The 12,598-nt window shown below is 30.8% G+C and overlaps 2 protein-coding genes across 2 annotated transcripts; one reads left to right on the top strand and one right to left on the bottom strand.

Moving 5' to 3' along the window:
* Nucleotides 1-172: 172 nt before the first annotated feature.
* On the top strand, nt 173-2,585 carry PHYBLDRAFT_164489 (hypothetical protein; the record flags this gene model as incomplete). Its single annotated transcript, XM_018435015.1, has 6 exons — nt 173-194; nt 1,306-1,340; nt 1,475-1,550; nt 1,691-1,728; nt 2,052-2,069; nt 2,283-2,585. The coding sequence occupies 6 exons, from the start codon at nt 173-175 to the stop codon at nt 2,583-2,585; spliced, it is 492 nt and encodes a 163-aa protein (XP_018295626.1).
* Nucleotides 2,586-11,367: 8,782 nt separating this feature from the next.
* PHYBLDRAFT_164488 (hypothetical protein) lies at nt 11,368-12,166 on the bottom strand (the record flags this gene model as incomplete). The annotated part of the gene is made up of 3 exons (XM_018435014.1): nt 11,368-11,474; nt 11,807-11,831; nt 11,972-12,166. 3 exons carry the CDS (start codon nt 12,164-12,166, stop codon nt 11,368-11,370), a joined length of 327 nt encoding a protein of 108 aa, XP_018295625.1.
* Between the last annotated feature and the right edge of the window lie 432 nt (nt 12,167-12,598).

Genomic DNA, 12,598 nt, shown 5'->3' with positions numbered 1-12,598 from the left:
TGTGCGACCAGGATATCAAGCTTACTATGTAAAACGTGAAAAGAAAGAGAGAGAGAAAGAAAAAAGGTAACTTGAAAGAAAGAGTAAGTGTATAGAAGATAATAATTTATCTTTGATAGCAGGATATCAAACTTACCGTGTAAAAAGTGAAAAGGAAGAGAGGAAGAAAGAAATGAGAAAACCTGAGGAAACAAGTAAATTTATAGAAAATAAAATGGGAATGTGGGCTGAGTAGTGATAAAAACATAAATACACTAGCTGTTTTTTTTTGCTTATCAAATTCCTTGCTGATTCCGTTGGTATGCATATGATAAACACGCCTTTGCTATTTGTTTTATCCCTTACTTACTATATTTAGTATGAGTGGCATACATATAAAAACTTCTTTTAAATAGTCCATAGATTGGATATAAGTATCTTTTAAAAAGAGTTACTACTACTATGGCTTCTTTAATGGTGGTAGTATGTAAAAGCTGAATTTTTCTTCTTATGTTCTATACTTCTTTGCCATTTTGACTTATATATTTGTAATAGACTTATCTAGACTTTGCAAGGGAATCATATAGGAGGTATTCGGAATCTTGCATTTGATAATGTTGTGTAACATTATAAACAGGAAACTTGGCTTTTGTTTACTAAATTTTTAAAGCATGTGAAGCATTAAATATCTAATATGCCTTCTATGGTTTTTTACTTCTTTTAAAGTGAAATACAATATATACACATGAGTGTGTGTATGTGAACATGAAAGGCTACTAGAAATAGTGATAGAATATATCTTTGGTTCGTTTCTATAGATTGTATCACACTGAAAAAATAGCATTGCTTTCTTTCAAGAACTTTTTTATTTCCATACGGAATTATACACCATATGAAATAAGGAGTGATTTAGATAGTTATTTTGAGAAATACTTATGATATTTTTCACAATCACTCTCTTATTCTCCTTTTTTTCATGGTGATACTTTCATAATGATACTTTTATATTTCTTTGCTCTATTCCATTTTTACTCTATCTATCAGCTTAATAGCTAGCTTTCTTTTTAAAAAAAGTAATCTAGTATAAAGTAGATAGAGAGTAATGTATAATATTTTCTTGTTCCAAGTCAACTTGCACATCTTTATTTTAATATATCTATTTTCTTTTTAGCTTCTGACCCCTTAGCTTTTTGCTAGCGTTGTTTTCAGACATACACATTTTGGATTATATCATGCATTTATTACTTGAAGCTTTTTTATTTTATTATGTTGCTAGAAAGGTTTGAATGCCATAAAACATTTATTCTTTTATTTTACTACTGATAGATATAAGCCATATCATGACTTTTGGCTACTCGTTGGTATTAAATAAGAACAAAAAAAACAATTACAGAGTTGTTGTATTTCATTTTTCATTTTTTTACTTTCTATTTTCTTAGAGCTTCTCTCCAATAAATTTATTCTCACATATCAGTTTAGTACTGTTCAATATTAGGATCTTACAACTTATAAAAATTGGATTGCTGTAATCAGTTTCAATTTGATTATTTTCTTCTGCTCTAAATATTATAGTAAGCTTGAATGCCTAAATACTACTATTATTATTATTATTATTATTATTATTATTATTTTAAAATACAGTTCAATATTATATGCAAGCGCTGTGTATACAATATATATAATAGTAATCTATCCTCTCAAAATAAATTAGAAAATAAGGCAGTGAGACGTGATGTGTTTGTTTATATAGTATGAGAGGAATTCATAATATATATATGTTAAAATAAATAAAGCATAGCTGGTCTAACACTCATAACCTTTGTGACAAGTGGTTGTGATATTCAGAGCAATAAAAAGAAGAAGAAATGGATATATGCTTTATGTATAGCCTTTATTCATTTTGTGGCATTTTACTTCTAAAGCTTTCTTAAATAATATATATATATATTTGATATTAGTACTCAAATAATAACTAAATCAATATGGTGAATATTTGGAAATAAACAATAGGTGATAATGTATTTATTATTAAAGAAATAATAATAATAATAATTATAAGTATGACTGCATAGTTGCTACGCACTGGTCATGTAATAAGGGATGATATCATAGTGGCCTAAATACAGAATCTGTCTAAAGTTCGACTGTGTCCGCGTTAATTTATTATTTGAATATTTGAGCTTAAAAAGTAGTCTTGAAAGAATTATATGTCTAATGCATACATAAATCTTATAAAACAAATCCTTGTTTGATTGTAAAATAATAATAATAATAATAATAATAATAATAATAATAATAGATAGAATATTGTTTATGAGTCTTTACTTTATCCCCAAGTATTTGTAAGATATATTACTGGCATTGACACGTTGCGCGTGTCTATAAGATTCAGTTGGCACAAGAATATAGTATCTTCTCAAATTAGTGAAGTCATGGCCTTCGGAAAAGCATGCCTGTTACAGCTGGCGCGGCAATCAATTGAAGATCATAAATCTTGTAACAAAGAACTCCAATATCGCTTATCTATTTCTATTTCTCTCTATTATTATTTACTATTATCTATTCAAAGGACCATATTTTATCTCAAAATCTTTGGAATAGCTTAGTAATATAGTATTAATTATTTTCTTTAATTGACTATCAAAATATTTATATAAATATCAAAAGATTAAGGCAATAAAGAGTAGCCTTCCGTATCACTTCTTTTTTTTTCTTTATTATTTTTGAAAGAGCAGGATCCCAATTGTTAATATTCGGGACTAAGAAGTCGTTAGAGAAGATCAAGATTTATTATCTTTTTCTTTTGGCTGTTTGGGCCACTTGATTACATAAACCAGCACAGTTAATCTCACTATTTTGCTATAAATTTTATTTATATAATATTACTCTTTTACGCTTCACTTTCATCTCTTTTTTTTGCCGTTTCTTTTTCGGTTATAATATAGCTTGCAATACTTAGCTTATACCCCTCCACCCAACTGTTAATGTTTCCATTGCAATACTTAAAAATACAATTATATCAGAAATTTAAGGGAGAATCAACAAGCTGAAAGGATAGGTTCTATATTTTGGAAGGCACTGACCAGAATCTCTATTGAGTGTTTTAGTTCTTATTTCTAATTTGTTTTTAATATGAGATCAAGAATATCATAAACCCATTTTTGCTTATATTATGATTATTGAAATAAGGTAAGTTAATCTAGAAAACAAAACAAAAAAAGTTTAAGAAAAGTATCTGGTATATGTAGCAGAAACAGGACCAAGAATATAGAAAGAAGTAAATCCAAAAAAAAAAACGTTGAAAATTTGTGAGTGCATTTTGATTGCAATTTTTTTTAAAAGAAGAAAGTAGTAATAATATATAATTATTCAAGAATATCGTCCACCAATATCAGAATATAACAACTCAAACTACCTTGGATATATATAGTGTTTGTGTGTGCGGTGGTCAGAATAAAAGACTATATTTGTCATGAGCTGTGAGATGTTGCTGTGTGACTAAATTGGAGACTGCAGAGACGTGTGGCTCGTTCAAAGGATGGTATGTTTTGTGGCCGGGTTGGAGACTGTAACGACGTCCGGTTGCTTAAAGGTTGTCTATATTGGCCTGTATGATAAAAGTGTGGATTGAACTTTCAGTATCCTAGCTATTACAGCTCTAGACATATATATCTAATCAGACAAGTATGCGTCTAATATTGCTGAAGCTACTATTGAAATAAAGAATTGTTTAACAAAAAAGGATCATTTGGATCAAAATAGCAAATGAAAATACAAATAACCAGCTATATCTTTAGACTAGTTAAGTAAATTGGTCTTTTATTTGTAACTAACCTGGCGTGGCACATTATGATCCAGAATGTAAGTGTTGTTTGACATTGATTACTCAAATATTGGTCAAAATGTCTCGTTTTTTCACTCTAAAAAACCCGTTTATTAATGAAAGCTGAGCTATTTGCACCAAAAAGTCCATATTTGGTGCCAACTTTTTCTCAGGATACACCTCAAAAGAAATGAATATTTTATTTTATTTTCTATTAATTAAAGTTGTATAAAACGTTAGGATATGACGTTTAATGTTGTTTTAACCAGCAGCAGACCAATATCCATGGAGATATCGATATATTTAAAAAGGAGGGTATCGCTATTTCCACCAGAAGAATATGTCTTTTAAATCACCGACATGTGTACACCAAAAAAATCCATCTCACTCTAGACATGGCAGGTTTTGTAATGATTTAGCACAGTGTTATCAAAATTATGGTGGCATTTATTCTTCCCCCAAGAGATTAAGTCATAATGTTATTATGATATTCTGTAATATATATAAAGATAAAGATAAATCATGATTTTTATTATTATTATTATGTTTCAAAATAATTGTCAAAATATCCTTTAAAAATGGTTACGTTCCAAAAAATATACTTGGCGCTCGATATAATGATATGTGGTTGTTGTATTCTTTATTATTACTTTAGCTATATTGAACTTCTATTGAAATACTAAAAAGATTGATATAATGAAATAAAGAACTTTTAGATACTCCATTATTAGCTTTAGATACATACACCTCTTAAGATTTTTTGCTTTGTTTTACTCAAAAATAAATGCAAGATATATTTATATTATTGTCTGTTGTAATGATGAGCAATTTTACAGCCACTTAACCCATCAGCCACAATCACATAATTTTTTTCCCACAAACAAATAATGATTCTCTTGCCTCCTTTATATATATATATGGGTGTCTACCTATCCAGATAGCTAGATAGCTAGCTGTAGTTGTTCTTCCTTCCTTCTTTACCTGTCAGATTATGCAAGCATTACTAATCAAATGCCAGCAATTTATGCAATAGCTTCTAAAGTATTTCACACACACACACACAAAATGGGGAAGAAATAAGAGGGTTACACTTGCCACTGTACACAATGAGGGCTTATGGGTGAAGCTCTAGGATAAAGATGACTTCCGATGTGACAAGAAGGTTATTATAATTGGTTCTAGAATCAATACAGTCTTTGGAAATAATACACAGTTTTGTGCCCAGCCTCAATATGGCTCTCCGAACACAAAATGTGCTAACATAATTGTTTTGATTATATATTTTTCTTATTTTTGATACGCACAATAAGCTAATGTGTGTTGTGATTTTTGCTTGTGTTTGTACTTGTGCTTGTGTTCGTGCTTGTGTACTCGGATATATGGAACGTTCTATCAACAGCCCTCTTTCCCACTTCCAGATCAAACATCTCTCAAAGGTTGAATCCGTTACCAATGGTTTTGTTCCATGCACATGTGTACCACTTTTGGGCGTGCGTGTACATATATGGAAACAATCCAGATAATGCCTCGGCTGCATTTATCCTAACCTAAAGTAGCCGCACTGTACTGTACTTCTATGCTGTTTCGTTAAAAGTAGTGTCAAAAACTTTTAGTTTGTTACGATTTAGGGTTGGAAGCAGTTTACAAAGAGTATAAGTTTATTTATAACTACTTTATACTAATTCGATATTTTCCTTCTCCCCCCCCCATACACACACACATACTTTCTCTCTCTCTCTCTCTTATATCCATATTAGATAATGCTAATCTTACACCCTTATTTTCATGCATTTTTTATATCCTTATATCCTTACAACTTACTCACACTCATTTATTTTCTCAACGTACCTTATCTACATATTTTATTTATTTCTTTGTTACATATTCAACAAAATACATGTCCATATGATCTGTCTTGATCTCAAAATTAAATAAGCATACATATAAATATGCATATACATGTATGTATGTCTACATACATAAAGACATAAAGAACCAGATAACAATATACTCAACATCCAACAAATTGGAGAACACGATAATTGGTTATAATCGTCTCAAAATGTGTCTTATTACTATTAAAATACAGCTGTGCAGGTGTAGTTTGTTTTAAAAATGTAAATATATAAATGAATCCCATATTTACCTGCTAACATTACATATTACCGTAAATAAAACATCCTAATTAGACTGGTGAATACTCGTAGTTTATATATATATATATTCAGGGGATTTGAAGGGTGTAGTTGTGCCTTATAATAGGTAAAACAGGAACTACAGAATAAATAAACGATAATGTGGTAAGTACACAGACCATCGTTGGATAATGAAAATCAAAGCTGTTATAATTGGCTTTAGACTCGGTTTATCTTACTCGTTGGGTTACGAGCATCTCATATTAGTGTTAAAAACAGTTGACAAGCCCCACACCACACCCTGTGTCAAATTTTAGTGAACATGTAATGAATCGGGATGTGAGCAAGGTTTAATAAGAACAGCACCAAAAAGGAAAAACAAATTGAACCCGGTTCATAGCATTGTTTATTAGCCCACTTCTTTACCCGGTGCAATATTGCGGTTCACAACTTGGTTCAGTCTACGAAGAATAATCTTTCAAATATATATATATGTGTGTGTGCGGTCCGGACACTGTCAGACAGTCACAATTTTGTGTGTTCGTCTAGTGCGACCTTTCTTTTTTGGGGGGAGATAATTTTTGTCCGGCTAGATAAAAAAAAAAAAAAAAAAAGTTACAAAAGAACAGTTATTCGGACTAAACCGACTGGCCGACAACTTGGCTTGAATGGTGTTACAGATGATTTGTTCTTTTTATAGAGTCTAGCTTTCATATATGTACATGTCACTTTATTAGATACAGTATCACTTTATAGGAAATAATATGAAACAAATGCTGATCTTTTTTATTTCCAAAAATAGATTTTGTGTATGTGTGTGTGTTGTTTCTTCTTCTGTCTCTATCTCGCACTCTGACGTGTAATGAGTAGAGTCTGTTATAGTATATTGGTATACAAAAAGGTGGTTTTCTTGACCTGTTATTGATTAGTTAGCTGTCTTTTTTTTTCTTGTTTTTTGTTTTTAGGCAAGAGATTAGATTGTGGTAAAAATATATATAAAAATGCAACAAATATTCATTTTAGGAGAGACACCATCCCTGTGCGCACAGGGCTAATTTTCCTAATGTATATTCTTATATAAAAGTCGGAAATTTCGATGAATAAACGAACAAAGAGGCGTGTGTATTATGTCTAATAAGATGGGGCTTTCAAAATACCATAAAGACCTGTATCGATTTCAATGCACGCCAATTGCAGATGATTCATGTTCGCCACTGTCACTTATCGTCAATGTGACAGATACAACAGCACCTGCACTTTTATTTACACTTGTATTTCCATTTGCACTCTCACACTAGAGACACACCATATAAACATTCAAATGAAAATACATGCTATCTGTGTTGGGAGATTGTGAATGTGGTTCTCTTTATTTATGTACTTCTTCTGAAAAGCAAATTATGTATATAAGCCTTGGACTTGGCTTTCCTTTACATTCTGACTACTACCGAGTGTAAGCATAAAAAATACATACATATATATCTATGGTTTATGAGATATCATTGGTGCTATTACATGATCGAGTTTTCCTACATCAGTAACCACCTTTGATTTTGATTCTGTCGAGGGATGCGGTTCCTTTTTTTTTCGGGGGGAAGAAGCATGTGTTATGATTGTAATGATTTAGAATATATGTATACACATCTCTTAATTTTTTTTTTACTTTTCTTTCTTTCTTCTTTTGTTTTCTTTTTTTGGGTATTAAGAAGCTAGACTTGACAAATGCACAATCTTGGGACTAAAATAAGAAGAAGAAAACCTTGTTGGATTATGTGGGTCTGGTCTTCTTTGGAATATCAGATTTGTAATGACATTATGAATACCCACAATTTGACATCATACAGATTACATTTTATGTTTGTAGATATAGTCAATGGACTGAATTTCTTTTTTTTTTACTAGCCAAATAAAATGTAACGTTCAAGCTTTTCACTCTGTGTGTAGTATAATGATTATGGTTATAATGATTCTTTATTATTTCTTTTGGCTGACACTTAACATCTTTATTTTCTTTCTTTTTTGGCGGTTGTTGTAACGATCGTTTTGTTCTTTAATTAAAAAAGGACACCACACCAAAAGATCTCGTTCTATTATATTTTATTGTATTTTATATATGTATCATCTTTGATCTCGGTGTAGAGATCGGCTGGATAGGATAATCCAAAGCTTATATACGTTCATACACTTATATATTCATATATCTTGTACACACGTGAATAGAATGGGCATGTTGGATTCCCAAGTAGGGCAAAAAGAAAAGAAAGCGACGCAGATTGTTTATGTGCGAGCACAAGTACGACCCGGAAAAAAAATTGTTTGGTTTTGGTGGGTGGGTGGGTAAGACAAAAAGGCGCCAGAGGGGGTAATAAATACCTTCTCAAAAGAAAAATGTGAGTATATGTAACTTGCAAAAAAAAGGAAGAAGAAGGAATTAAAGCAGAGAGACAGACAGACAGATTGATTGATAGATAGATAGATAGCTAGATAGCTAGTTAGATAGTGAAAGATGTACAGTAATAGATTCTGTACTCTCTTTCTCTCTTTTGATTTTGGTACGAGGTAGATGAGTTTTGAAAAATTGAAATTTCCCATCAAAAAGAAGTCTTTTTTAGAGCACCTTGAATTAAATAATTTTTTTTTTGCTACATCTTGTGTGAATCAATTAAATTCTTCCCTTAATCTACAAACACATACACACACAAATACTTTCCTAAAAGCTTTCCCTTTCTTCCTCTTTATTATAGCCTAGTATATCTGTATTTGTATATCCTAATTGTTACATTGTACAAACTTTTTCTCAATGCAATAATAATAATAATAATAATAATATTAATGACTACAACTAAAGCTATAGTTACATTTACAGCTACAATATAGCACAAGTACAGTACAATACAATACAGTTTAGCAAAGCTCAGCACAGCATAACACAGCACAGCACAGCACAGCACAGCACATGCTGTTCACTATCAAGGCACCATTAAATATGTATAGATACAATAAACCTCGCCCCAAAATCCCTTCCTTTACTACTGAAATATAATATATACATTGTTTTGTGTGCCTGTAGTCTTTCCAACATTTGGCCACATACAAGAGTATGCTTCTGCCAAGTCTGATTATTTTCTCCTCTTCTTTTTTTATGTATCAGGTTTAATAAGCATAAAGAAATCAGAACCAAAGGAATACCAAGAACAATAAGAAGAAACTGATTGGCGAATATCACACTATTGTGCACTCTGTGATAAATATACACAAGTGTGTGTGTGTGGGATTTTTTTATTTAATTCTTTGTTATTATTATTTGATTATAATACATATAATATAGTTAGCATTTACAATATACAATCCTGCCAAGAAAGAAACAAAGAAACAAAGAAATCTCGCTGTTTGAAACAGGAAAGGGCCGTTTTTGGTTGATGTTATTTATTTTTTCTTTGGGTATCAAGAAGATCTTGTTATATAACAGTATGTACAACAGGATATGGAAATATGTACCAAATAGATGCAAAAGACATAATAAGCATAATAATAAGCTTAATCTCTACAGCACTTATCTTGACAATAGCAGCTTAAATGACAAATGCTTACTACATACTGAGAATAAGCCTAATGCAAGATCCATAGAGGATATTGTTCTAAAAGGCAAGAATGTCAAGTATGTGTCTCTATGCACTCAAAAGTCATTTGTACTGTGAATGGGAAATATATATATATATATATACATGTATGTATGTAGAAGATTTGTAATTGATTGTATCGTATCGTATTGTACTATAAGAAGAAGAAGAGTAACCAATCACAGCATCTAGACCAAGACCCAAAATAATAAAAAACTTACCCACCCACTCACTCGCTCACAAAGAATGATACAGTACCTGATTTTTCCTTTTTTGGTAAGTGTGCTAAAAAAGCTGATCTATTTCCTCTCTTGTGCAAATTGCGTCATTCACATATCACGTGTACAAGTGGACTTAAGCGGATGAGCATCCAGAAATGTACTGGCCATTCGCATCACGTTCTTGATTTGTAAATGAGAGAGAGAGAGAAGAAGAAGAAGAAGAAAAAAACCAAAGGAGTTACAAAAAAGGAAATTATACATCTATATAATAACACGACTTTATTAATAAATTAAAGCCGCATTGTAAAATGGACAATATACAGTAGGTTTGATAGTGAAGAGAAAGATACGGCTGGAGATTTATTTAGTTGCTTGTCTTGGCTCAAGAAATTCTTATTAATTAACTACTGCTATTCAATTAAAGACAAAAGAAGGATAGTTTAATATAAAGTATGTGTACCTACGAAAGATATTAAAATCAAATGACACTAGATTGCATACCGGCTGAACTAGACTTTGCAGAAGTACGATGAGGTCTTTTCTCTCTCTATCTTTTTTTTTCTTTAAATGAAATTCGGTCCATGTCATAATGATGGGATAGTCTTGCTGGTAGTGTTATCTTTTTGGACAAGGTCCCTCTCACCCCCCAAACCCCTGGAGATAAATATGAAGATATATATATATATATATATATGTGTGTGTGAATTATAGTAGATGTGTAATCAACTCAATAATCAGGGGCCCCTCTATTTTATATATATACATTTTCTTATTTCTTACTATCTAATTTGTAACATTAATAAGGATGTATATGTTATATGTATTCATGTATGTATGTATGTATGTATGTATGTGAAATTGATTGCTTGGAATTACCATGAATGGAATTATTGTCATTATAAATTGTCATTATGGCTGAATGATAAAAACAAAAAACAAAAAAGATCTTTAAGTTCATTACTACTGCTCCAACCACCATCAAGTCAAGAAGTTACCGGTGACTCAGCCACCCTGACCTTCTATTGTCGATCTGGTTTGTTTATATATATATATATGTGTATGTATGTAAGTACTCACAAGCCTTCTTTTCCTATCATTCAATTTGCCAAACATTATATATATATATATATGTGTGTGTGGGTGTGTGTGGCTCTACAACCAATCAGGCGTGGTCAGACTCCTGCTTCTAGTAATGATATTGTGCTCTTAAATGAAGTCCCTTTCTTTCTCCTTTGCTGACTATAAACTTACTATCATGCTGTACTACCAAAAATGTACAGGGGTTTTCTCGAATAAAATATATACTTCTATCTCTCTTTATATATACTGTGATAATCCCGTAATTACGGCCAAATGACACATCACATTTGATTGACTTAAAATCTTAGGAAACTACATTATCGCCTATATATAAAATGCTCTTTGTGAATTGTGTACAAAGATCCAAAGATAACACATAAATAAATAAGTAAATAAAAGAATAGTAGGGATATTTGATGACTGATGTGATTAGACGTCAATGTTATTCATTTGAATTTTTTATGTATCTATTATGATATATTATATATATATAAATTTCTCGATCTTGCTTAGCGCTGATTATCAAATCTAAGTGTAACCTTTAAGAAACGCTCATTGATATTACCGCGATATTTCTGTGTGGGTATTGTGGGTATTGTGAGTGTACGTGTGACATCTAATGATATCCAAAAAAAAAATCTTTAAATTTTTATTTTATTTTATTTACAATAAACCAAACAGCCACAATGAAACTTTATATCATAGCAACAAAACAATGTACCCTCCATTTATACTATATAATCATCATTTTCGATATATATAAAATTTTTATAAAACGTTTACACGTATATAAATAAATAAATAAATAAATAAATAAATATCTTATTTAGTTTGGTAATAGTATTAATCTGTACCGGGGGACTAGCCTGTAAAATATATTAACCCCAAAAATATATATATATATATATATATATCTAACTTGACACTCGAAATCGATTTGTTTCTCACATCTACGATCCTCATGTCCACTGGGCTTGAAAAAAATTCAAACAGAAAAAAAAAGAAAAAAAAAAGAAAAAAAAAACTTTTTTTGTTTTTTATTTTAGACTATGAAAATACTTGAGTTTAGAAATTAAGATATTGACAATATCTCTTTGTGGTGCAACCAACTACTTTTCTAGTGTTCCATTCACGTGAATTTCCAAGTTTGACAGCATCTGATGTCTTACGGGAAGTCAGGGTGAGGAAAGGTACAAATGTATAAATATATAGAATAATGGTAGTAACAGTAGTAAACAGCAGTAAACAGCAGTAAACAGCAGTAAACAGTAGTAAACATAGCAACAAGAAATCATTCACTGTAGTCATGGTAATTGTGGTAAGTGGCAAAATAAAATAAAATAAAAAAAATTCAATGTGCGATCGGACTTGACAAGGTCAACCGCCCCCCCCCCCCCCCCTCCTCTTTCCTTTTCTCCCTCCCCTTCTATTGTAGGCGTAGAAAGAAAAGAATAAATGGGCTTGGTGACATTTATTCATTTTGTGTATTTTGGATATTTAAAGGCAAGAAAGTATAAGCAATTATTATAATTGTATAAGTTAATTTTTAAAGGAAATAATTCATATATACACACAATACTCAGTTATCAATCATCACAAAGACACCGAATTTGTTACAAAAAAAAATCTTTCCAATCAATTGAGAAGAATAGATCTATTATCATTAGTATAATTGTATATTACTTCTTCTTATTTTATTTATTTTATTCTTATATTTATAAAATTTACATTATTTCCTTT

The sequence above is a fragment of the Phycomyces blakesleeanus genome (assembly GCF_001638985.1).
Source record: "Phycomyces blakesleeanus NRRL 1555(-) unplaced genomic scaffold PHYBLscaffold_4, whole genome shotgun sequence".
Taxonomy (NCBI): Eukaryota; Fungi; Mucoromycota; class Mucoromycetes; order Mucorales; family Phycomycetaceae; genus Phycomyces; species Phycomyces blakesleeanus.
The sequence above is the reverse complement of the archived record's forward strand: the minus strand, read 5'-3'. Positions and strand labels throughout refer to the sequence as shown.